Below are 24,394 nucleotides of genomic sequence, written 5' to 3'. Positions count from 1 at the left end.
ATATTATAAATTAACAATAAACCTTAAGGAATTTGATTTTGTATGATATAAAATATATCATGAATATTTGTTAAGTAATAAAGGTTAAAATAATTTCTTAATATAAATCACATAAAACAGTACACATTTAAAGATAAATAGAGATATATAGTTATATCAATAATTATACTCAATCACAAATTATAAAGTATGATTCAAAGATAATTAACCATAAGTATTAAATAATATTCCCCATGAATAGGATTCTTAATATAATGGAATATATTTTATAATATGATTAATTTAAATATATACATCTTCTCCATTTTATTTAATATAGATATTTAAATCATAAAATAATAAATTAATACACATCTTAAATTCACTTGACACCTTAGGATCATATCAGCTTAAATGTCATTTTTAAAACTAGTAACAAATAATGAACTCTAATCTTTTAAAAAATTAAAGAACATATATATTTATGTATTAGACTTAAAATTAATAACTCAATGCCATTAGGCATTATTAAATATTACTGCATTAGGTTAGTTTGAATATTTATTGACCATCTCCTCTATGATGTTTGATATCGATTCATTTTTGGATACTTCTGAGGCCTTACATGTTTTTATAAGTTTACCATTATGCATTACCCAAACTGATGTACAAGATTTAAGGACTTTGGCATAATGTGCTGTAACAAAACAAGTACAATGTTTGAAATATTTGTCCAATAATTCGTAAATGGGTATTCCAATATCTTGAACCTCAAATCCATGTTCTGAACAATTATCAGATGGAGGTTCATCAATGATTAACATCCTATACTGATGTCTGTATAATACTAGTTTGGCAAACCAAAGTGTTCTTAGCTGGCTTACGGATAACATAGTACCTACTGAGCTAAGGTCATCTAACGTCATTGAACTTTCTTCAGATAATGCTTCATCATGAGTAAAGGAGTCTTTTGCTGATTGGTCTTTGGTCTTCTTTAATTTTAGGGGTTTAGGAGCAATTATAGTATCTAATTTTCTTCCACCATGAAGGTTATTAACAAAGTCAAGGAGATCACAGTTATCCAGGGCGTCATTAATTTCATCATCACTAAATAGTCTCCTTGGATCCAAGAACCTTCTGATGGTCCAACCTTTGAAAACAAATGGAAGCTGAGGTAGAACACCAATAATGTGCCTAATGACACTCTTGGGAATATCATGTAAATCTCTGCCATCCAGCAATACTTGACCAGTTCTATACCTTACGGTATTTTGTAGAACAGATAATAGAGTTGTCTTACCAGCTCCAGTTCTGCCAATGATACCAATAATATCAGACCTAGATGGTGACGCATTTATATTATTGAGGATAAGACCTTCCTCATTCATCTCGGATGATGTATACACACAAAGATGCTTGAATACTACACCACTATGTTCAGATGGAAGATATTTGCAAATGTCAGTGAAGTTAATTTTTGGCCTAAACATCATCCTCTTTATTAAATTGGGTTTAGTATCTTTGAACTCAAGTGCTCTTCTCTTCAGTAGCATCTTCTTATTCATCTTCAAATTTAGTTTGCTAGAATTAATAACTATATCCTCTTCATGAACATTACGGAACTTATCAAATACACACTTAGTGCCAGGTGGAATAAAGCACTGGAATCTTCTAACTGAACATGAATAAACTTGTAACCTAGCGAAACAAAAATAACAATCGCTGGAAGATTTGATAACACTGCTACTCAGTGAAAGACCTAATCCAAAGTAACCAACATTCATTTTGTAGCTTGTAAATTTATCAAATATGATTAGAGCTGTGAGGAATAGAGCGGTTGTAAGAGAGAATAACCAATTTAACGAAATGATAATCCAAGAATTCACTCCCTTAACCAAAAACCAACATCTTGTTTTATAATCACTTCTTTCAACAACATGATTAATCAATTCCCATTCCTTTTTAAAACTTCTGTAAATTGGTGATCCCAGTATAGCATCCTCAGAGGCTATGTTAATTTGTGACATAGTTTCTAGTGATCCCAGTTGAATGTTCTTAAATAACTTAATAATCTTCAATGCCACAAATTCAAAGGCCAATAACAATGATATAGTAATAAATGGAATTGATAAGGGAATTGTATAGAATAGTGTTCCAATGGAAATAGCAGTCTGTATGAATGATAGAAATGCAATATAAATACTATATCCAATATATTGATCAATAAAAATAATATCTGATGAAAAATAAGTTATGATTTGGTTAATTTGTTTCTTGATTTTGATTACTGATGAACTATTCTTAAACACTGAGTTGAGACAATATTCGTGAATTCTTCTTGATGCCACTAGACAAGATACAGTAAATAATAATATTGATATTAACGAAAATGACATAATAACTGATACAATAATCAACATTACTTTGAGGGCAGAATCGCTGTGTGATTTAATTTCTGACATGTCAACTGAGAGATCATTATTGAAGTCTTTGGTTTTATTGGATATATAATCTGTAAGATCAGTTGCAAGAACAAATTTGGAATTGTCCATAATACTTGATGCAACAGAAAAGATTATGAACAAAATAAAGGCAAAGCCAGCTGCTTTGAAATATAGTAGGTATGGATTAATTTTATCTTTAGAATGATTTTCTTCAATAATGGAGTTTAATGATCGTTCATATTTGGACTTTGTAACAAAACGTCTTCCAAGTCTGGTGTTAGATCTTGAATAACATAGTTTTAGCAAATCCTTAGTGAAGAAATTTAGCTTATAAGGACCTGATGGTGATGTGATATATTCAAAACCGGTTTGTGTTTTTTTGTCCCTAAAAAAATCTGACAAATAACAGTAAAACAGGAGTGATTTATTCTCAATCTGGTATATGGGAATTTTGTGATATTCAACCAGGTCGGAAGTTCTAATACACTTATTAAGCAAAGTTATTGATGATGAAAGGATAACAGCTAAATCATCCTTAACAAGCAATCCAGTCTTAGAATTGAACAAATTGTTGAAAATAAGTCTAGATACGTAAGGATCTAATCCATGGAATTGTGAATCAAGGCACATCAAGAATGAACATTGACTATTATAATCCTTGTTAACTTTGCTAAATATGAGATAGGCATAAATGGCTCTGGCCATCTCCATCCTAACTCTCTGGCCACAACTGAGTGAATGAGCATTATCTGAAACAACCCTAAAGTCACCTTTCTCCCAAGATAATATATCAGATTCCAGTTCAATGGCTTTTAGAACCGAGTTATAAATTTCCTCATCAAATCTATGTCCAAATGTTATGTTTGATCTAATAGTTCCTTCTTTGAGCCATATATATTCAGAGGCATAAAATATAGGCATTGATGTATGGAGGGGAACCACAGCCATACAACCATCGACCAGTGTCATTTCACCCAGAGCTGATTTGATGAAATTAGATTTGCCACAACCTTGAGAACCTGTAATTATTGCAATTTCACCCCTCTTAAGCTGGAAGTTAACATTCTTCAAATAAACCTCATTATTATTATTGGCAAAATCCTTCCTGTTATTAACCCATGAGAAAGAGGCATCCTTATATAAAACTACTACATCCTTGTCAATCTCATTAGTTACATCTGGAACTTCGCTGGACATCTTTGTAGAACCTGTGAATTTGTTATCACTAATGTAAAAGTTAGGAGAACATTCGATAAGATATTTATTAACTCTGTTATAAGATACATATGAAGTAGCTAATTTCCCAAGTGCAGAAGGTAACATGAACATTGAATTGATAATCCTGAAATATATGTAAAATGATGACAAGAAACCAGCAGTATCAACATCTTTAATAAGCTCTGCATCCCTAACTGATTTTACAAAATAACTCATCAAGACAAAAAACGTCACATTGTTGCATATAACACACAATGATTTATTGAAAGCTGTTAAGAATATTCTAACCAAAATTAATAGTAACTCACTATTTCTAGTCTCAGTAATAATGTTAATGGCAATATCATCATAAAGTAACTTTTTGATCAAAGGTAAATCAGATATAATTTCAATACATTCTGAAATCCTATAATCCTTGACAAGACAAACGAAGTGAAATAAATAGGTATTTAGGATCTGAACGAAAACCATCAAAAATGTGAAAACGGCACCAAGTACGTACAACAACCATACATTGATCTTAATCTGAGTCGAAATTAATACAATTCCATAGATAAAGTTGGACAAAAAATCGATAATTGGTATTAAAGATTCAACAAACAAAGAAACAAAATAACAGTCATATGATTCAAATGTAAATATGTTAGGAGTAATATCTTTGTTTTGGTATCGTCTTGCAGGACAATACAATGGATTTTTAGAACAATCGGAATCAGGGGAACAACTGTGTAAAACACTGTTACAAATGTTCAATAAGTTGGATCCGTTTACATTATTATAGAAGTTGCGTCTATGAGATAAGCCATATTGAAACACACCTACTTCTACTGAATACTCCCATATAAGCCTTAGTCTATTTAGATAAAAAGTGAAGTTCTCGATTAATAATCCATCAATAATTTGTAAACCTATTATAGCAAATAGAAACAGAAATATTTTCAGGAGTGTAAAAGACTTGGTGTTTAAAATTTTCAAAAGATGTTTGACAAGTATTGCAATGCTCATACTAAGAACATTAGTAAACACAATGCCAAGTAGACCAAATAATGTTCGTTTCCAAAATGTCAAGAACAATGCACGAAGGAGAACAGATCTAGTTGGTTTGGTATTTGGGTGTCCATATTGGCTAGTTTCATAAGATTCCAATCTAAGTAGTGCATCACTAAGGTTCTTTGAAAAAATTGGATACCAATGTAGGACCTGGTCAGCAACAAGAAGTGGATGTAACTTATATGGCTCTACATATTGTTTGGAAACAAGAAATGCCCATTTAGCCACCCAGTGAAAGAAAAAGAATTTCAAAACACTGCTGGAGTCATAATATTTAAATTTTTTACCACGGTATGGATCTTTTAAGTAAGTCTTGGAGTATGATTCACTTTCCCAGTAATGATGTTCAGAAACATGTTTATCATGGTCATCTTGGAACCTCTCATTGAATAATTCAGAAATATCTCTACATCTTCCCATTCAAAGAGGATATAGAGATAATAGAATTAAACTGTTATGACCTTATATTTAGAATTATAAAACTGGTCTCTAAATGGTAATTAACATTGAATTCTTAAACGTCTGATAATCGATGAAATAAATGTCAAATTAAGGGTTTATGACAATTATTGGTAAAGAGAAATACGATAAGTAAATATTAGTCTCATTCAAATAACAAGGTTTAGGAGTATTCTGAGATAATTGAAATCATTTTAACCCACTAATTTTAAAATGTCAGTCCAATGTTGATAATAATGGAAAACTAAAGTTAGAACCCAGAAAAGTGGTAATGGTGTAGTCTTCCGCCAATACAACGTATGTATTAGTGAAATTTATGAAACTATAAAGAACACAAATAATTATTATATGCTACAAAGTAAAGTGTCTCATCAGAGACGAGAATTAATTGTCAAATATAAGAATTTCTCATCAAATAGCCCCAAAGTATCAACCCCAGTAATTATAGAGTGTAATAACAAGTTGACAACAAAATAAAATATAATTTATACCAACAATCGAAGCCATAAATAATACTCTATATTTCATGTTATTATATTAAATTATGTCCCATTTATGCAATTATTTTCCTAATCCATACTTCTCATACAACATGTTTAAAAAATCGATATCAATTTAATACCTAAACTGGTACCTTAATAATAGTCCCATCACCACTCATAATTTGAACCATCATAAAACCCTTAATCTAGCTATAAATTTATATATTATTATATTATACCATTATCATGGTTCTACCTAATCTAGGTGGAAATATACATACTAAATATATATTTAACACACTTATCATTAATGTTGATAAAAACTAACGCCTAATTACAAAATTTGATGATATTTATTTAATACCGATAATAGTTCATTAGTATCATAAAAAAATAACCCTTCGACATATAATCTCTGTCTAAAGGTAAATCATTAATTAAGTGAAAACATAAATGTATGTTTTTATACATTATTTGGAGAGATATTTAATAACGAAATTGATTGTGCTGTTATTAATTCATTTGATAACCGGTACAATAGTATTAAAATAAGTTTCGATGTTTATTATGATTACAGTGACAATTACTGGGATTATGATCTATGGAAATATGTTAAGTCCATGAATTTAACAAGAGTAGGATATTATGAGTCAGAGGCTGAAGTTATTGGAAATCATGTAATTAATCATACTAAATTGTATTCATATAATGTTTTAAAGGTTAGTCCTGAGGATAAGTCAAATTTCCTTATAGTTGAATATTTTCAAACACAAGGAATAGACAATATATACGCATACTCCAACACATTGTATGAATATCATGCTATCAGACATTATGATTATTTTTATGACTGGAAAATGTCAAAAAAACGAGTAGAAATAGTTAAAGGAACATTGGCTGAAAAGCGTTTAAGAGACCTGAAAAAATATTATAAATTAACAATAAACCTTAAGGAATTTGATTTTGTATGATATAAAATATATCATGAATATTTGTTAAGTAATAAAGGTTAAAATAATTTCTTAATATAAATCACATAAAACAGTACACATTTAAAGATAAATAGAGATATATAGTTATATCAATAATTATACTCAATCACAAATTATAAAGTATGATTCAAAGATAATTAACCATAAGTATTAAATAATATTCCCCATGAATAGGATTCTTAATATAATGGAATATATTTTATAATATGATTAATTTAAATATATACATCTTCTCCATTTTATTTAATATAGATATTTAAATCATAAAATAATAAATTAATACACATCTTAAATTCACTTGACACCTTAGGATCATATCAGCTTAAATGTCATTTTTAAAACTAGTAACAAATAATGAACTCTAATCTTTTAAAAATTAAAGAACATATATATTTATTTATTAGACTGAAAATTAATAACTCAATGCCATCAGGCATTAAATATTACTGCATTAGGTTAGTTTGAATATTTATTGACCATCTCCTCTATGATGTTTGATATCGATTCATTTTTGGATACTTCTGAGGCCTTACATGTTTTTATAAGTTTACCATTATGCATTACCCAAACTGATGTACAAGATTTAAGGACTTTGGCATAATGTGCTGTAACAAAACAAGTACAATGTTTGAAATATTTGTCCAATAATTCGTAAATGGGTATTCCAATATCTTGAACCTCAAATCCATGTTCTGAACAATTATCAGATGGAGGTTCATCAATGATTAACATCCTATACTGATGTCTGTATAATACTAGTTTGGCAAACCAAAGTGTTCTTAGCTGGCTTACGGATAACATAGTACCTACTGAGCTAAGGTCATCTAACGTCATTGAACTTTCTTCAGATAATGCTTCATCATGAGTAAAGGAGTCTTTTGCTGATTGGTCTTTGGTCTTCTTTAATTTTAGGGGTTTAGGAGCAATTATAGTATCTAATTTTCTTCCACCATGAAGGTTATTAACAAAGTCAAGGAGATCACAGTTATCCAGGGCGTCATTAATTTCATCATCACTAAATAGTCTCCTTGGATCCAAGAACCTTCTGATGGTCCAACCTTTGAAAACAAATGGAAGCTGAGGTAGAACACCAATAATGTGCCTAATGACACTCTTGGGAATATCATGTAAATCTCTGCCATCCAGCAATACTTGACCAGTTCTATACCTTACGGTATTTTGTAGAACAGATAATAGAGTTGTCTTACCAGCTCCAGTTCTGCCAATGATACCAATAATATCAGACCTAGATGGTGACGCATTTATATTATTGAGGATAAGACCTTCCTCATTCATCTCGGATGATGTATACACACAAAGATGCTTGAATACTACACCACTATGTTCAGATGGAAGATATTTGCAAATGTCAGTGAAGTTAATTTTTGGCCTAAACATCATCCTCTTTATTAAATTGGGTTTAGTATCTTTGAACTCAAGTGCTCTTCTCTTCAGTAGCATCTTCTTATTCATCTTCAAATTTAGTTTGCTAGAATTAACAGCTATGTCCTCTTCATGAACATTACGGAACTTATCAAATACACACTTAGTGCCAGGTGGAATAAAGCACTGGAATCTTCTAACTGAACACATTGATATTTCTAATGCTGTGAATAACATAGAAAGGTTGCTAAAAGATTTGATAACACTGCTACTCAGTGATAGACCTAATCCAAAGTAACCAACATTCATTTTGTAGCTTGTAAATTTATCAAATATGATTAGAGCTGTGAGGAATAGAGCGGTTGTAAGAGAGAATAACCAATTGAACAAAACTGAAGCCCATGCCCCCAAAGCAAAATATAAAAAAAATGATCTAGATTTATAATCCGTGTGCTCAATGATATTGTTAACTAACTCCCATTCCTTTTTAAAACTTCTATAAATGGGTAAACCTAATATAGAATTTTCACAAGACGTGTTAATATGTCCAGATGATTCGAGATATAAAAATTGGATGTTTATACTAGATTTAATATATTGTAATAGAATGAATTCAAAAACAACCACTAATGATATAGTAATAAATGGAATTGATAGGGGAATTGTATAGAATAATGATAATATACAGACAATTGTTAAAACAAATAATAAAATTGCTTGAAGTAAATAACAACCTAAAAAATTGTCAACAATCACAATATCATTGGACAGGTAAGTTATGATTTGGTTAATTTGTTTCTTGATTTTGATTATTGATGAACTATTCTTAAACACTGAAGAAAGACAATATTCATGAACTCTTCTTGATGCAACTAGACATGATATAGTAAATAATATGGTTGAGAATAAGGAACAGGACATAATAACCGATACAATAATCAACATTACTTTGAGGGCAGAATTACTGTGTGATTTAATTTCTGACATGTCAACTGAGATTCCATCATTGAAGTCTTTGGTTTTATTGGATATATAATCTGTAAGATCAGTTGCAATGATAAATTTGGAATTGTCCATAATACTTGATGCAACAGAAAAGATTATGAACAAAATAAAGGCAAAGCCAGCTGCTTTGAAATATAGTAGGTATGGATTAATTTTATCTTTAGAATGATTTTCTTCAATAATGGAGTTTAATGATCGTTCATATTTGGACTTTGTAACAAAACGTCTTCCAAGTCTGGTGTTAGATCTTGAATAACATAGTTTTAGCAAATCCTTAGTGAAGAAATTTAGCTTATAAGGACCTGATGGTGATGTGATATATTCAAAACCGGTTTGTGTTTTTTTGTCCCTAAAAAAATCTGACAAATAACAGTAAAACAGGAGTGATTTATTATCAATCTGGTATATGGGAATTTTGTGATATTCAACCAGGTCGGAAGTTCTAATACACTTATCAAGTAATGTTATTGATGATGAAAGGATAACAGCTAAATCATCCTTAACAAGCAATCCACTCTTAGAATTGAACAGGTTATGAAATACAGTTCTAGAAACATAAGGATCTAAACCATAGAATTGTCCATCAAGGCACATCAAGAATGAACATTGACTATTATAATCCTTGTTAACTTTACTAAATATAAGATAAGCATAAATGGCTCTAGCCATCTCCATCCTAACTCTCTGACCACAACTGAGTGAATGAGCATTATCTGAGACCACTCTAAAGTCACCTTTCTCCCAAGATAATATATCAGATTCCAGTTCAAGCCCCTTGATGACTGAGTTATAAATTTTTTCATCAAACCTATATCCAAATGTTATGTTTGATCTAATGGTTCCTTCTTTGAGCCATATATATTCGGAGGCATAAAATATAGGCATTGATGTATGAAGGGGAACTACAGCCATACAACCATCGACCAGTGTCATTTCACCAAGAACAGACTTGATGAAGTTAGATTTGCCACAACCTTGAGAACCTGTAATTATTGCAATTTCACCCCTCTTAAGCTGGAAGTTAACATTCTTCAAATAAACCTCATTATTCGTATTGACAAAATCCTTCCTGTTGTTAACCCATGAGAAAGAGGCATCCTTATATAAAACTACTACATCCTTGTCAATGTCATTAGTTACATCTGGAACTTCGCTGGACATCTTTGTAGAACCTGTGAATTTGTTATCACTAATGTAAAAGTTAGGAGAACATTCGATAAGATATTTATTAACCCTATTGTATGAAACGTAGCCAGTAGTGATGATTCTTAATGAGTAGGGGAACAAGAACATTGAGTCTATAATCTTGAAAAATATGTAAAGTGATGACAAGAAGCCAGCAGTATCAATGTCCGTGATAATCTCTGCATCCCTAACTGATTTTACAAAGTATCTCATCAAGACATAGAATAATAAATTAACACAAATTGTATAGAATGTAATATTAAGAAAAGTTAAGAACATCTGAACCAAAATTAATAGTAACTCACTATTCCTAGTCTCAGTAATAATGTTAATGGCAATATCATCATAAAGTAACTTTTTGATCAAAGGTAAATCAGATATAATTTCAATACATTCTGAAATCCTATAATCCTTGACAAGACAGACAAAGTGAAACAAATAACTATTTAGGATCTCAGTAATAAACATTAAAAAAATGAAAAATATACCAACAGTATACAATACCCATAAACCAATCTTAATCTGAGTCGAAATTAAAACAACTCCATAAATAAAATTTGACAAAAAATCAACAGCAAACAACAAGGCTTCAAAAAAACATGATAAGTAAAATGAATCGACAAACTCAAACGTGAACATCCTGGGAGACATATTTTTGTTTTGGTATCGTCTTGCAGGACAATACAATGGATTTTTAGAACAATCGGAATCAGGGGAACAACTGTGTAAAACATTGTTACAAACATTTAATAAGTTGGATCCGTTTACATTATTATAGAAGTTGCGTCTATGAGATAAGCCATGTTGAAACACACTTATTGCCACTGAATAATAGCAAATATTGAGTAATCTGTATATAAACAAGATAATATTCTCTTTAAATATTTGATCAATAATTTGTAAACCTATTATAGAGAATAGAAACAGAAATATTTTAGCTAGAGTAAAAGACTTGGTGTTCAAAATACCCAGTAAATGCTTGATCAGTATTGAAATGCTTATACTAAGAACATTAGTAAACACAATGCCAAGTAAACCAAATAATGTTCGTTTCCAAAATGTCAAGAACAATGCACGAAGGAGAACAGATCTAGTTGGTTTGGTATTTGGGTGTCCATATTGGCTAGTTTCATAAGATTCCAATCTAAGTAGTGCATCACTAAGGTTCTTTGAAAATATTGGATACCAATGTAGGACCTGATCAGCAACAGGAAGTGGATGTAACTTATATGGCTCTACATATTGTTTGGAAACAAGAAATGCCCATTTAGCCACCCAGTGAAAGAAAAAGAATTTCAAAACACTGCTGGAGTCATAATATTTAAATTTTAAATAAAGAGACTTCTTTTTAAAATAGGTCTTGGAGTATGATTCACTTTCCCAGTAATGATGTTCAGAAACATGTTTATCATGGTCATCTTGGAACCTCTCATTGAATAATTCAGAAATATCTCTACATCTTCCCATTCAAATCAGTATGTGAAACTAAACAGAACTAAAAATGGAAAGTTATTGAAGATAAATTGAATTTTTAATTTTAAGAATCTAAAATTTCCGAATATTTCAAAGAAAAATCACCAAATGTCACAAAACAGAATAACATGAGTAGAAATCATTAAAAACAAATGGATCCAATTTGATACGAATTAATAAAGGCGTGAATTAACTGGATAAAAAAAGGGATGATATAATTGTAGTAATGTGTGTTGAAACTTTATAGGTAATAATTATAGGATTACAAAGGGTTGATTAGAAGAGAAATAAAAGACTATTGATAAGTCAGAAGTTAAAATCGTACTCTAATTTTAATGCGATGATAAGGTGTTATATTTTAAATTATATTAGTTTAAAAATGGGATGTATATACTAATTGTATTATGAACCAAATAAGTAGGACAATCTACTTCACAAATTAACGTAATATATAATTTGAATATATGTTACATATCATCAAAACAAATGTTAAATGTGAAGATTAAAAATACACAATAAGTTGAAAATTAATTACTAAGGTACCCCAATTGAGTAGATAGGATAAAAAACAAAATTAAAATTTTAACAAGATCATAAATAGTTAAAATAATTTTCGTAATATAATTAATAATATTTTCATAGGTGATGGAGATTCACCTGTAAATGTCATAAACGATAATATAACAAATACATCATTTTACCTTGACTTCCTAATTAAATTATTATATATTAATATGGGAAAAATTATAAATATAAGTTCTTGTTAATTTATACAATTTTTTGGTAATATAATAAACTAAATCATCAATTTATGATATATTTGGAAATTACCTAAATAAAGCCCCCAAAAATTATTAAAATAACATTATTATAATTAATATTATAAATTAAATAATATCTTAAATGAAATGAACATGATAAAATGAAATGAACGACAATAATTTAAATTATCTAAACTAAATGATACTTCTATAGAATCACCAGAAGATTCTAAAAATGCCTATATATGTAACCTAGAGTTTAATAAAAAATTTATCTCATTAGTTACAAGTTTAAAATATCAATATATACGGCTAAATTTACAAAGAAGTTATCCACCTATTGTGAATGTGTAAAAATATGAAGAGAATTATAGGACATGCACCATGTTATATAGTCCTTTCTTATTTAAAAATACAAAATGCAACTAGAATCCTATACACATCTTGGATGTAGTCATGGAAAATCCTTATTTTCATGAAAATTCCGAAATTAAACGCCCATGCAAATAATAAATACATGTAAAAAATAAGTTAGAAATATATCTATATTTATTTTAATGTATTTATTCAGAAAATATGAGAATTGAGCTTTTTAAATTGATCTATATATTGGTAATTTTGCATGGTTTTAGGAAGGTCGTTTATTCCAGCAAATACCAGTTAGGACTCTCAAGCTCATTACTCAAAATTATAACCGAAGATGGTTCAGAAAGTAGAACTAATGATAGAACAAAATATGTTATCGAAGTATTAGATTCCTCACTTTATTTCAGTTTTAGAACAGAAGCTGTATGTAAGGAAGTGAAATATCATGACTATGTACTTTGGGAGCCTGAAGACTCTGAAACCAAACCTAGAGCTATCTGTATGCATATGGATATAAACGAAATTGTGATGCAGTTCGATGGGTACCTTAATATTTACAAATACATTAATGATCAATGGGAAAGAGAGACCAAAAATTTGAATGAAATCTTTGAAAATTTGCCTCAAGATTCTGTTGAAATTGTTACAAAAGAAGGTAATCCTAACGATTACCTTTCCTTGGGTACAGTCTCAGTTGATTATAACTTCAGAGGATCCGAAATTAAAATCCAGTCTATTAGGTTTGGTGGAAAAGTTTTTTGGAAACCAGAAAATAAATCTGATATCAAGTATCCCACAAGAGTTAATTATGACATTGTTAAGAAGACTGCTTTGATTCAGTTTGAAAATTTCTATTTACTCTACAGTTGTAGAAGTGATAAATGCAATCTTTTATCTGAAAACAATATTTATCAACCAACAGATGGAATTACAGTTGTAATTAATGACCAAAATGGTTCAACTCAAGAGGGCGATTTGAGCAAATATTTATTGAGAAAGTATGATTTAGTATCAGAATACGTATTTGAAAGTCAATACAACTGTACTGAATTCAAATTCGGATCTCAAACATTGTGGAACTATTTTGGAGACAGTTCAAATGGTTACCCTAGGACCTTGTGTTTTCATGAAGATTTAAAACTTATTTTTGCCGAGTTTGAAAATTCAATATATTCATACAAATGTACTAGTGAAGGATGTGTACCCATTTTAAAGTATTCACTTGATGGATTTTCCAATTCAAAACTCACATTTGTAACTGAGAATGACATGGAAGAACCTGGATATAATGACCCAGTTCAATTTGATGAAAAATCATTTGGTTTCGGTACTGAATTTATATTCAAACCTAATGTTAAATGTACTGAGATTAAGTATGATAATAGGCCTGTCTGGTCATTCCAATCAAATGATTCTGAAAACAAATATCCAAAGAAGGTATTTTTTAATTCCTTCACCAAAATGATCATTGTTGACTTTAGCAAGTTTTATATGATTTATCAATACGATGGAAGTGGATTGTATTTAATTTCAACTGATACTTTATATGGATCATTAATTAGTGATTTCAAATTCATTGGAGAAAATAATTCGGAACTTGCCAAGACCGACTATGAAACAGTTAATTATCCACTTGGATATGCTTTTGCATGTAGATTCAATAAAGTAAAGTGTGTTGAATTTAGTTTTAAAAATAAAACCGTTTGGAAACATAATCCCCAAAAAATGGGCTCAAATTATCCAACTAATATCTATGTAAATTGGGATATGAAGATGCTCATTGTTGAATCACAAGCGTTCTTTAATGCTTATATGTATATTAACAAGGAATGGAAAAATATATTTACATTCCCAGATGAATCGCAAGTTCCAAGCGGAACCCCTGAAGAGACTAAACCTTCTAAATTAAGGGGAGATTATCAATCTAAATCAATTAGATTTAACAAAACTACAGCAATTATATTGATTGTACTAGCCATCGTCGGAATTACATTGGTAGCATTGGCTATAAAATGCATTATGAAGTGATTTATTATTTAAATTTTAATTTCAACATAGTTGATATTTAAAATAATAATATTATTTCCCATTAATATATATACATAATTTTAGATTATGAAAATATAAATAAATTTTCAAATTTTATAACAGCCATAAATATAACTATGTGAATTTCATTTTCAATTCTTTAAATATTTAATAAAATATATAACCAAAGGTATTATAAACTAAACTAGAAATTTTAATTTGAATTGGTAAAAAGATATTTTTAAATAATGTAAAAAATGAATTAGATCCAATGTTGAAGTTCAGTGGGAAAATTTTTTTAAATCAACAAAGAGTTTCAAATTTAAATCAATAATTAATTGTTATAAATAAATATTCTATCCAAAATAAATATCTTAGCATAATTAAGTTTAATAATTCTTTGAGAAAATGTGAAATTTAGAAATTTTGGACCTTTTTTCGAAAAAATTAATAAATTACAAAATTTTAGTGTAGATCCTTTAAATATAATGAATTAAATTAATTTGGTAATTCTATATTTAGATATTCTCTCTTATAATAATAAGTGGTACTATTTACTTTATGGAAATTTGTAGATCTGTAGATCTACAAATATTCATATAGTAAATAATATAATTATTAATAATAATAATGATTTTAATTTTTAATTATTTTAAAAATTACCATTAATGCCTTAAAGAATATTGATAAATATTATTTTTAAATTAGTTTTCATAAATTGTTCATTTCTATGTTAATACAATTTAATAATTCATACAAATAATGCAAATGCGTCTTAAATTTAAATTTATACTAATGCTTATGATATTTCAACTCGTAAGGTGCTCAGATAAATTCACTGATAAACAAGCTATACAACCTAATGAATCTGAAGTTAAAAATATTGACGAAGAAGGTTTTAATATAGATACAGCACAACTTGAAAATTTACAAATAACAGGACCTTATGAACAAACTACTCAACCACCAAACCAACCAGATCAACCAAGTTATACCGAACAACCTGAAGATGAACAAGGAGCTGTTGGAGGAGTTGGAGAAGAGCTTAGAGGATCTAATGGAGATGATAGTGATGGAGATGAGAATTTCGATGTTATAGTAAGGGAATTAGAAGATTTGATTGAAGAAGATGATTCTGTTGAAGATACTTGTAAAGAATCTAAACAAGATAACCAACCACTAACACAGGCTATAGAAGTTGATTGGCAAACAAAACCTGAAGAACAGACAACAAACGTTAATAATATATTAGAAATTGTCCTACTAAAGAGAGGCCCAGATGGTAGTTTAATTCCTATGAATATAACAGATTATGCTATAAAAGGATATGACCAATATGGTATTAAATTCGAGTTAAATTCTCCTCTTGAAATGTTGGTATCAAAGAAAGAGGTGGTATGGGTACACGAACAGAATAAAGGTTATCCTCTACAACTAATGTATAAAGATAAAAAGGATATATTCATTCTGATCTTCAAATATCTGTCGTTTGTTTACAAAAGAGTGGGGGATCATTGGAATTTAAGAATTTTGAGACCACCCAAAGGAATTAGAATGTATGATATAGACAAACAAGGAAGAGTTTATCCAATAAATCACAATCAATATATCGTGCAACCAACTGGGTTGGGTTCCTTTAGATACATACTTAAACAAGGAATAAAGTGTAGAATAGTTGAATATCAAAATTGTATAGTTTGGGGGAGAGACCCCAGTGCTCCATATGTCAGAACATTTAGTTATGTAAACGATAATCTATTTATAATTTTTTTCCGTAATCATATCGTTAAAGTTATAAGAATTAATAACGAATGGTTCCCTATAACACTACCAAGATTATCAAAACTAACTGTTCCCCAATTTTAATTTTCGAACAAAACATTAATAATTACTCAATAATAATTCATTAATGATTTTTTAACACAAATTTAAACATGTTAATTTTGTGTGTTGTGCTGTTAACCAAACTTTATTAAACACCTTTTGTAAATAATTTTTCAAGCTAAAAGATTATTAAAAGTTATAGATTTTTTAAATGATCTTTTCGTTTTTAATGTGTTCAGTTATAATTTCAATTTGATTAATTAAAAACAAATATATAATATTTAATAATTTATTAATTAATTTTCTCTAAAATATTAATGTTTTTAGTTTTAATTTTTAATATATTATTATTATATTGGATTTTTTATAATTTTATTTTCTTTTAGTGGGAATTTAACTTAATAAATTTTAAACTTAATTTTAAACAATTATGAAATGTGTAATATATACATATATAATAATATTAATTGGTTATTCTGGATGTTCTGATAAACCAAGTAACATATATGGATCTAATGGAAATGATAGTGATGAAGATGACAATTTTGATGTTACTGAATTTGATGAGGAATTTGGTCAAGACATGGTTTATTATCCAAGTATAAACCAAACAAATTATGGAGCAATTGGTGATCCAATACCAATTCATACAACTGATCTGTATCAAGATACTCATAAAATAGATTATGGACCTATAGGTGGACCTGTCATGGTATCAACTATTCAAACACCTAGTCTACCACCTACAGAAATAGAAAAATCTAAAGAACAATCAAGTCAGAATCTATTTGGATGTTATCCAACTGATGATTTTCAATTTCCACCTCAAACACAAGACATATCTACAGAACCTCCTGGATCTGGATCTGGAGATCAACCACCATATAAAACTGAAGAAGGTGCTGGAGGTGGAGATTATGAGGATGAGGATGAAGTTTTTGGTAGTCAGAGTTTAAATTACGGAGTTTCATGCCAAGACGAATATTCAACTTACCTTCCAATGACATTTTATAGACTAGATCATATGGGTAACTATATTATAATGAATACTACAGACTATAGTATATCAGGATTTGATAAATGTTCAGTAAAATATTCATTTTTAAGACCACTTGAACTAATTGTGTGCAACAACATGACTGTTTGGATTCATGAAGCAGATTCTCAATATCCAAAAAATGTAATTTATAAAAGGTTTAAAAAGACTTTTATTTTCATTTTTGATGTCGAAATAATTAGGTATACAATGACCTCCAATCAATGGGTACCAAAATTTTTCTATATTCCAAAGTTTTTTAAACTTTATGATACAGACGATAATGGGATATTTTGTGTGATAAGTCGAGACAAATACACAGTCCAGCTTACTGAATACGGTGGTTTCCATTACATACTAAACCATGGAGTAAAATGTAGAATGGTTACTATTGGAGAAACCTCACTATTAACAAAAACTGGTCAATATAATTATGTAAAATCACTAACTTGTTTCAGTAAAAATTTCATAAGAATGTATTTTCCTACCTTAATTGTGAATTATAAATTAATCAACAATCAGTGGATAAAATATATTATGAAAAAAGATAACTAATAAATAAGAGTTTTAAAATTAAAATAACATCAATTAATAGTTTATTAAAGATGATTCTAATCATTTGTGAACTATTAATTTTCACAAACAACTTTAACTAATCTCAAAATAAATAATATATTATAATTTAATCTCAGAATATAAAATCATATATTATTATTCAAAATAAACTTTAACATATTTAATTTAACACGATAGATATAGAATTAAAAATAATTAATATATTTTACATAAAATGATATATCTTTTACCAAAATCATTATTAATATAATAGTCAATTTGTAGGCAAATATATATATTAAATAAAGTGAAAAATAAAGTTATAGATCCGCCACGGGTCGATGGTAAAATTGTTGAAAATAATGAAAATATATGTCAAAGTAAAATGTGTATTAATATTCATTGTCATACAATTTGGACACTGTGCTGATAAATATAATAATTTAAAATCAAGACCCAATGAAGAAGATGAAGATGAAGATGATAATTTTGATGTTATAGTAAAGGAATTAGAAGATTTGATTGAAGATGATGAAGATTCTAACACATTAGTAAACGGGATTAAAAAAATGTTAAAACCGGATCAATTAGGAGAAACTGAACAACCAGAACCTGAATCACCTTCTGTAAGTCATTCTGATTATCCCACAGGATCAACATTTGGTCAAGTTGGTTATAGTCCTTCTATGGTACCATATATACAACCCCAACCTGTATTATTCAGTCCTTATGAAACATATCAACAAAATTATACAACTAGTACAAGTTATGAAACTACTGGTACAGAATCTACAACTGATTCTGAATATGCTATTGGAGTAAATGAAAGAGTATATGGATATGGACCTGATTATCCCGGATATATTTATTATGGATTTGGTCCGCCTCAATCAACATATCGAGAATCTTTGAGATATACGACTTATCCTATGGATCAACCAATCCCACAACCAGTTCTGCCAATACAACATATACAACCATCTCCTATTCATTATCAACATCAAGATGATATAACACCAGGTTATATTTTATCTAGTCCTACTTTTAGCTATGAACACCCAACACATTTGGTTCAGGGTCAATCAGGTTACTATTATGATCTTTCTAGACCTACTATACCAACTGAACAACAGTCTATAACTATTCAGGATGATATTGAACCTGTTCAACAAACTGAATCGGAACGACCAGATCCTGAACGAGCTGATTTACGCAAAGAAACAGAAACTGGAAAAGAAAAAGAACATAAAACCATAGAATATATGAGAGAACCAATAGTTCCTGAACTACCATTTACCGCAATTTACAAATTAGATCATGATAACAACTTAATTTTAATGACTTCATCAGATATAGTTGTAACGGTTGATACAAATCTTTTTACAAGGGTTAAACTTCTAGAAAAATGCGTATTAGTTTTGGATAAAGGCGATTATGTCTGGAAACATATATCTGGTTTGGATTTCCCAATTGGATTGGTTTACAAAAAACAAACAAAGATGTATAATATTATTCTTGTAGATAGGATTTTAACATTCCGACAAAATGATCGGAAGTGGAGGATGAAAAAATATATGATACCAAATAATCTCAGGTTCTATAGTGAAGACAAAGATGGAAATGAAGTAAAGCTAACAACTGAACACTATGACGTTCATCTTCTTGAATGTAATGTATTCAGATATATAATTTTTGAGAGCTCATTTTGTACCAAGATTATGTTTGATAACGATGTTATATGGGAAAGAAACATTTTCAAACCTTACGTTAAAACGCTAACTCTCTCTGTACCAATGAACATTATAAGATTTTATTTTCCAAAGAGAATCTATGAATCTAAGTATGTTAATAACAAATGGACATATGATCTTGTTAAAAAGGATAGAAAATAGTTTTATATATGAAATTTAAGGATTATGATGTAATTATTTAATAATCTGCTAGAAGGATTCTAATTTATTATTCATGAGAAATTTCTGATGAATCAAATAGTTTTGATGATGTATTTTGATAACAATGTATTTTAAAAAATAATCATTATATTTTATATGAAAAATACATTATTAATCTATGAATTACCTTTAAATTTATTCTTAATATTTATATTTTTTAATTTTTAGATCCCCCATGAATTGATCTTTTTTTAATAATAGAATGAATTTATGTGTAATATACACATGTATAATAATAATAATAGTTAAATTTGTTCATTGTGGAGATAAATATCCTTATCAGCCGTCTGAAGGTGATGATGGAGATGAAGATGAAGATAATAATTTTGATGTAATAGTAAGAGAATTAGAATCATTAGTCACTGAAGATGATGAAACACCTGGTGATACAGTAGTTTCTGATAATATTATTGAACATGGACTTGGACATATTACTGGACAAGGATATACACAACCAGGTGAATATGTTAATCTTCAACCTGAACAACCCACACAATATTATCCTGGGTATAAACCAACACCACCTCAAAGTTTTGAGAATTATGAACCAAAAGATCAAGTAATACAAAAACCTTCCATACATATTCCTCCTGTAACTCAACCATTAAGTGGTAACGAAGGACAAAAGGATGTACCAATAATTCCGGAATTGCCATTTATTAGTATTCTGAAATACGACCAACAGAAAAACATAGTTCCAGTGACTGAAAAAGATATATTGCTAGTTATGAATAATTCAACTTTAACGATGGTAAGACTAAACTGCAAATGTAATAAAATTTATCACAATGAGACAATCGTGTGGGAGCATAAGTATGAATTTAAACATCCGATAATACTAATATTCAAAAAACGTCCTCAAATTTATAACCTTACTTTTAAAGATAAAATTTTATCAATGATTTATAACGGAGTGAAATGGAAAATAAAAATATTTTACATTCCAACTAATCTTAAATTTTACATAAAAAATTATATGGGAAATTTAGTAAAGGTACAAGATAATAAATACACTGTTGAACTTGTTGGACCTGATGTATTCAAGTTCAGAATTGAAGGAAATGTATATCTAAGTGCTATTAAATATGATGATGAAATTATCTGGGAAAGAGAACCTAATACACCCTTTATAAGAGTAGTAACCCATTCAGTTAACGAAAATGTAATAAGACTTTATTTACCTCAAATAATCATCGAAACTAAATATGATGAAGACAAATGGACTCATAAAATTATATATAGAAAATCAAAATAATTTCATAGAAAAATCTTATATTTGATTATTCTCATTTATTAATGTTTCTAACATTTTCTAATTTTTCCTTTGAATAGACTTCTGAAAATAAAGTATAAATGTTTAATTTAATCTATTACTTCAATATACATAATGTTTATTAAATATAATAGAAAGTTTACTATTATATATAATAAAATATTTTATGTATTTGAAAATAAACTTTAAAGATATTTAATATAATGAAATAGGTATAGAATTAAAAATAATTACATAAAATGATATATCTTTTATCAAAATCAATATTAAAGAATAAAAAGATTGAATTTTAAAACGCGATCACTACTGATCATTATCAATGTATGTTACTACTAATTTCAATGTTATATTATTTTACACATTCAATTGTTATTAATTTAATACAATTGTTTTCATGAATTGTCATAGAAACATTATATAAATAAATGAGAAAAGTTATTATTAAATTGTCAAGAAGTTTTCTAAATTTTATATGATTTTCTGCCCTAATTAATAGACGTGTATTTATATATAAATGTATTAATGAAATGTTTGAATTACTATATTTTCAGATCCCCCATGAAGAATACATAATTAATATAATGAATATATGTATAACATACACACATTTATTTTTCTTTATACTAATTGGTTATGTAAGATCTTCAGATAAATCTATAGATAAGCCAATTGACAATCGTTTGAATCTAGTACCATATAGTGACAGCGATGATGAAAATTTTGAGGTAACTGAAACTACTGAAAGACTAAATAAAACTACTCTGAATGAAACTAGTGAAGAAGCAAATATTCAAACATTGACAGAACCTCTACCACAACCATTTCAACCAATACATCAACCTCTGCCAGAACAATATATTGAGTATTATAACCCATATCAACTTTATCATTATCCTATTCCTGCACCAGTAGAACATTATCAACCTTTACAATATGGAATATCTCAGACTTTGCCAGAACAACCTCTAGATTATGTTCCTCAATCTCAATTTTATCAACAAACAGTGCAATACAAACCAGTACTTTACCCACTTCCACCTCAATCTCAAGAATTTCCACATCCTTATGTACCTATACAACAACCTTACCAAACTGTACTGGAACAATATCATCATTATCAACCTACTCAACCTCCACAGTATCAACTATATGTACCACCTCAGTTACCAACACACCCAATAGCACAATATCAGCCTGTACTTTATCAACCTCAACCTCAACAACCTCCTCAAGGATTTCAACCTCAACCTGTACATTATGAGCAACCATATCAACCATCTTATCAACCACATCAATATCCAGGATATCAACCACCACAGCAACCAATACAACCTGTACAACACCATTATCCTCCACCACAAAAAGAAGAAAATGAAGCTGTTACTTATCCTGAAAAGTTACAGACTGAAGAAAGTAAAATTACTGATAAAAGTGATGAATTAACTAAACCTACTCCTCCTACTGAACCTGAACCTACTGAAGAGCCTACTAAAACTAAACAACCATCTACACCTACAACTCAAACTATGGTTTATGAATCAAGTAAATCACATAAAAAGAGTAAAAAGGCTAAATTTGTACCACAAGCTCCAAAATCTAGTTTTTTAAGGGGTCACGTATCATATAATTCTGTTATACCTGGATATCCCAGGTTATCTCGACCGGTTTTACTACATCCTAGACCTACTGTACCATTAAGGCATCCTTCAAATCCTGGACCTGGTATCTTAGGTCCAGCTCCTGGTACACTTAGATTTCCTTCTCATATACTTTACAAACCGGGACTTCTGGAAAATTTTCTTGAACCTAGAGAACCAACAACTCAATCCAGCTCAGATCAATCTGAAGAATCTACAGAGCCCACTCAACCTACAGAAACTATACAGCCTACTGAAACTACTAAAGAACCTACTACTGAATCATCAAGCCATCAACCAACTCAAGAAGAACCTACTAAAGAACCTACTAAAGAACCAACTCAACATACTCAATTAACTTCAGAACCAGAACAGTTACAGCCTGAAACTATTCCAGTAGAAATTGGATCAGATGAAGATGAAGAACCTCCAGAAACACCAAGTGGACCTGGAGATGGAGATCAACCTCCAGATAAACCTGAAGAAGGAGAAGGTGAGGATGAATCAGGAGATGGAGAGGATGGGGAAGAAAAAGATGAAAAACATGAAGTTGAAGACATAAAAAAATGTAAAGAAGTCAAATTCTTAAAGAAGGATCAGTATGGAAACTTGGTTCGAATGACAGAAAAAAAAGACTACAAGCTAAAACATACAGGATTCAACAAAATAAAATATGAAATAATAGCAAACCTTGAACAAATTCTATGTGACGAAGAGGTTATATTTGAACATAAATCTGATTTCCCTTATACTAAAATTTTAACTTATAATCGAACAGAAAATGCATTTGTAATTAGTCGTAAAGGCGGATTCGTGTTAATTAAAAGAGTTAATGGTATATGGAAACAAATTGGGCGAAGGATTCCCAGCTACATAAAAATGTATAGTCAAGATTCACATGGAAACTATGTTGAATTAACGAAAGAATATTATTATATTGAAATGAGCCCCAGGGCTTCCATTAAATACACATTTATAACCGGTTTGGGTTGTAAATTGATAACTTTAAGAGGGGAAGTAATCTGGACTAAAACCAACATAGATGATTTTCCATTAGCATTTTCTTATACCAATCGGTTTGGTTTTTTAATTTATTTCCCAACTTATGTTAGGACATATGTCAGAAAAAATGGAACTTTTAAACTATTATATACTAAAAAAATTTCTGGAGCATAAATAGATTATTAAACCAAACCGATTTAATCAATATAATATAATATACATGAAATAATATAATTACTATAAGTAATATAAAGACCATAAGTATCTTGCCATTTGAATAAATGTATGAT

General features: G+C 29.1%; 8 protein-coding genes across 8 annotated transcripts, besides 25 other annotated features; 6 read left to right on the top strand and 2 right to left on the bottom strand.

Annotated features, from left to right (window-relative positions):
- Positions 1-527: 527 nt before the first annotated feature.
- Positions 528-5,111, bottom strand: TA17160 (ABC transporter, putative; the record flags this gene model as incomplete). The annotated part of the gene is made up of 1 exon (XM_947620.1): positions 528-5,111. One exon carries the CDS (start codon positions 5,109-5,111, stop codon positions 528-530), a length of 4,584 nt encoding a protein of 1,527 aa, XP_952713.1.
- Positions 1,788-1,856: a sequence feature (10 probable transmembrane helices predicted for TA17160 by TMHMM2.0 at aa 140-162, 175-197, 289-311, 318-340, 397-419, 838-860, 907-929, 960-982, 997-1019 and 1086-1108).
- Positions 2,055-2,123: a sequence feature (10 probable transmembrane helices predicted for TA17160 by TMHMM2.0 at aa 140-162, 175-197, 289-311, 318-340, 397-419, 838-860, 907-929, 960-982, 997-1019 and 1086-1108).
- Positions 2,166-2,234: a sequence feature (10 probable transmembrane helices predicted for TA17160 by TMHMM2.0 at aa 140-162, 175-197, 289-311, 318-340, 397-419, 838-860, 907-929, 960-982, 997-1019 and 1086-1108).
- Positions 2,325-2,393: a sequence feature (10 probable transmembrane helices predicted for TA17160 by TMHMM2.0 at aa 140-162, 175-197, 289-311, 318-340, 397-419, 838-860, 907-929, 960-982, 997-1019 and 1086-1108).
- Positions 2,532-2,600: a sequence feature (10 probable transmembrane helices predicted for TA17160 by TMHMM2.0 at aa 140-162, 175-197, 289-311, 318-340, 397-419, 838-860, 907-929, 960-982, 997-1019 and 1086-1108).
- Positions 3,855-3,923: a sequence feature (10 probable transmembrane helices predicted for TA17160 by TMHMM2.0 at aa 140-162, 175-197, 289-311, 318-340, 397-419, 838-860, 907-929, 960-982, 997-1019 and 1086-1108).
- Positions 4,092-4,160: a sequence feature (10 probable transmembrane helices predicted for TA17160 by TMHMM2.0 at aa 140-162, 175-197, 289-311, 318-340, 397-419, 838-860, 907-929, 960-982, 997-1019 and 1086-1108).
- Positions 4,179-4,247: a sequence feature (10 probable transmembrane helices predicted for TA17160 by TMHMM2.0 at aa 140-162, 175-197, 289-311, 318-340, 397-419, 838-860, 907-929, 960-982, 997-1019 and 1086-1108).
- Positions 4,521-4,589: a sequence feature (10 probable transmembrane helices predicted for TA17160 by TMHMM2.0 at aa 140-162, 175-197, 289-311, 318-340, 397-419, 838-860, 907-929, 960-982, 997-1019 and 1086-1108).
- Positions 4,626-4,694: a sequence feature (10 probable transmembrane helices predicted for TA17160 by TMHMM2.0 at aa 140-162, 175-197, 289-311, 318-340, 397-419, 838-860, 907-929, 960-982, 997-1019 and 1086-1108).
- A 1,969-nt stretch (positions 5,112-7,080) lies between the features above and the next one.
- On the bottom strand, positions 7,081-11,664 carry TA17150 (ABC transporter, putative; the record flags this gene model as incomplete). Its single annotated transcript, XM_947619.1, has 1 exon — positions 7,081-11,664. One exon carries the CDS (start codon positions 11,662-11,664, stop codon positions 7,081-7,083), a length of 4,584 nt encoding a protein of 1,527 aa, XP_952712.1.
- Positions 8,341-8,436: a sequence feature (11 probable transmembrane helices predicted for TA17150 by TMHMM2.0 at aa 140-162, 167-189, 202-224, 289-311, 318-340, 397-419, 838-860, 907-929, 977-999, 1003-1022 and 1077-1108).
- Positions 8,599-8,658: a sequence feature (11 probable transmembrane helices predicted for TA17150 by TMHMM2.0 at aa 140-162, 167-189, 202-224, 289-311, 318-340, 397-419, 838-860, 907-929, 977-999, 1003-1022 and 1077-1108).
- Positions 8,668-8,736: a sequence feature (11 probable transmembrane helices predicted for TA17150 by TMHMM2.0 at aa 140-162, 167-189, 202-224, 289-311, 318-340, 397-419, 838-860, 907-929, 977-999, 1003-1022 and 1077-1108).
- Positions 8,878-8,946: a sequence feature (11 probable transmembrane helices predicted for TA17150 by TMHMM2.0 at aa 140-162, 167-189, 202-224, 289-311, 318-340, 397-419, 838-860, 907-929, 977-999, 1003-1022 and 1077-1108).
- Positions 9,085-9,153: a sequence feature (11 probable transmembrane helices predicted for TA17150 by TMHMM2.0 at aa 140-162, 167-189, 202-224, 289-311, 318-340, 397-419, 838-860, 907-929, 977-999, 1003-1022 and 1077-1108).
- Positions 10,408-10,476: a sequence feature (11 probable transmembrane helices predicted for TA17150 by TMHMM2.0 at aa 140-162, 167-189, 202-224, 289-311, 318-340, 397-419, 838-860, 907-929, 977-999, 1003-1022 and 1077-1108).
- Positions 10,645-10,713: a sequence feature (11 probable transmembrane helices predicted for TA17150 by TMHMM2.0 at aa 140-162, 167-189, 202-224, 289-311, 318-340, 397-419, 838-860, 907-929, 977-999, 1003-1022 and 1077-1108).
- Positions 10,732-10,800: a sequence feature (11 probable transmembrane helices predicted for TA17150 by TMHMM2.0 at aa 140-162, 167-189, 202-224, 289-311, 318-340, 397-419, 838-860, 907-929, 977-999, 1003-1022 and 1077-1108).
- Positions 10,993-11,061: a sequence feature (11 probable transmembrane helices predicted for TA17150 by TMHMM2.0 at aa 140-162, 167-189, 202-224, 289-311, 318-340, 397-419, 838-860, 907-929, 977-999, 1003-1022 and 1077-1108).
- Positions 11,098-11,166: a sequence feature (11 probable transmembrane helices predicted for TA17150 by TMHMM2.0 at aa 140-162, 167-189, 202-224, 289-311, 318-340, 397-419, 838-860, 907-929, 977-999, 1003-1022 and 1077-1108).
- Positions 11,179-11,247: a sequence feature (11 probable transmembrane helices predicted for TA17150 by TMHMM2.0 at aa 140-162, 167-189, 202-224, 289-311, 318-340, 397-419, 838-860, 907-929, 977-999, 1003-1022 and 1077-1108).
- A 1,343-nt stretch (positions 11,665-13,007) lies between the features above and the next one.
- On the top strand, positions 13,008-14,825 carry TA17145 (uncharacterized protein; the record flags this gene model as incomplete). The annotated part of the gene is made up of 1 exon (XM_947618.1): positions 13,008-14,825. One exon carries the CDS (start codon positions 13,008-13,010, stop codon positions 14,823-14,825), a length of 1,818 nt encoding a protein of 605 aa, XP_952711.1.
- Positions 14,748-14,816: a sequence feature (1 probable transmembrane helix predicted for TA17145 by TMHMM2.0 at aa 581-603).
- A 795-nt stretch (positions 14,826-15,620) lies between the features above and the next one.
- Positions 15,621-16,691, top strand: TA17140 (Theileria-specific sub-telomeric protein, SVSP family, putative; the record flags this gene model as incomplete). The annotated part of the gene is made up of 1 exon (XM_947617.1): positions 15,621-16,691. One exon carries the CDS (start codon positions 15,621-15,623, stop codon positions 16,689-16,691), a length of 1,071 nt encoding a protein of 356 aa, XP_952710.1.
- A 388-nt stretch (positions 16,692-17,079) lies between these two features.
- Positions 17,080-18,240, top strand: TA17135 (Theileria-specific sub-telomeric protein, SVSP family, putative; the record flags this gene model as incomplete). Its single annotated transcript, XM_947616.1, has 1 exon — positions 17,080-18,240. One exon carries the CDS (start codon positions 17,080-17,082, stop codon positions 18,238-18,240), a length of 1,161 nt encoding a protein of 386 aa, XP_952709.1.
- A 362-nt stretch (positions 18,241-18,602) lies between these two features.
- Positions 18,603-18,665: a sequence feature (Signal peptide predicted for TA17130 by SignalP 2.0 HMM (Signal peptide probability 0.880, signal anchor probability 0.016) with cleavage site probability 0.813 between residues 21 and 22).
- TA17130 (Theileria-specific sub-telomeric protein, SVSP family, putative) lies at positions 18,603-20,132 on the top strand (the record flags this gene model as incomplete). Its single annotated transcript, XM_947615.1, has 1 exon — positions 18,603-20,132. The coding sequence occupies one exon, from the start codon at positions 18,603-18,605 to the stop codon at positions 20,130-20,132; it is 1,530 nt and encodes a 509-aa protein (XP_952708.1).
- Positions 20,133-20,394: 262 nt separating this feature from the next.
- Positions 20,395-20,454: a sequence feature (Signal peptide predicted for TA17125 by SignalP 2.0 HMM (Signal peptide probability 0.779, signal anchor probability 0.000) with cleavage site probability 0.719 between residues 20 and 21).
- Positions 20,395-21,447, top strand: TA17125 (Theileria-specific sub-telomeric protein, SVSP family, putative; the record flags this gene model as incomplete). The annotated part of the gene is made up of 1 exon (XM_947614.1): positions 20,395-21,447. One exon carries the CDS (start codon positions 20,395-20,397, stop codon positions 21,445-21,447), a length of 1,053 nt encoding a protein of 350 aa, XP_952707.1.
- A 599-nt stretch (positions 21,448-22,046) lies between these two features.
- Positions 22,047-22,109: a sequence feature (Signal peptide predicted for TA17120 by SignalP 2.0 HMM (Signal peptide probability 0.673, signal anchor probability 0.036) with cleavage site probability 0.639 between residues 21 and 22).
- TA17120 (Theileria-specific sub-telomeric protein, SVSP family, putative) lies at positions 22,047-24,278 on the top strand (the record flags this gene model as incomplete). Its single annotated transcript, XM_947613.1, has 1 exon — positions 22,047-24,278. The coding sequence occupies one exon, from the start codon at positions 22,047-22,049 to the stop codon at positions 24,276-24,278; it is 2,232 nt and encodes a 743-aa protein (XP_952706.1).
- Between the last annotated feature and the right edge of the window lie 116 nt (positions 24,279-24,394).

This window comes from Theileria annulata, chromosome 4 (assembly GCF_000003225.4).
Source record: "Theileria annulata chromosome 4, complete sequence, *** SEQUENCING IN PROGRESS ***".
Taxonomy (NCBI): Eukaryota; Apicomplexa; class Aconoidasida; order Piroplasmida; family Theileriidae; genus Theileria; species Theileria annulata.
Note: the sequence above shows the minus strand (reverse complement) of the source record. Positions and strands in the feature narration are given on the sequence as shown.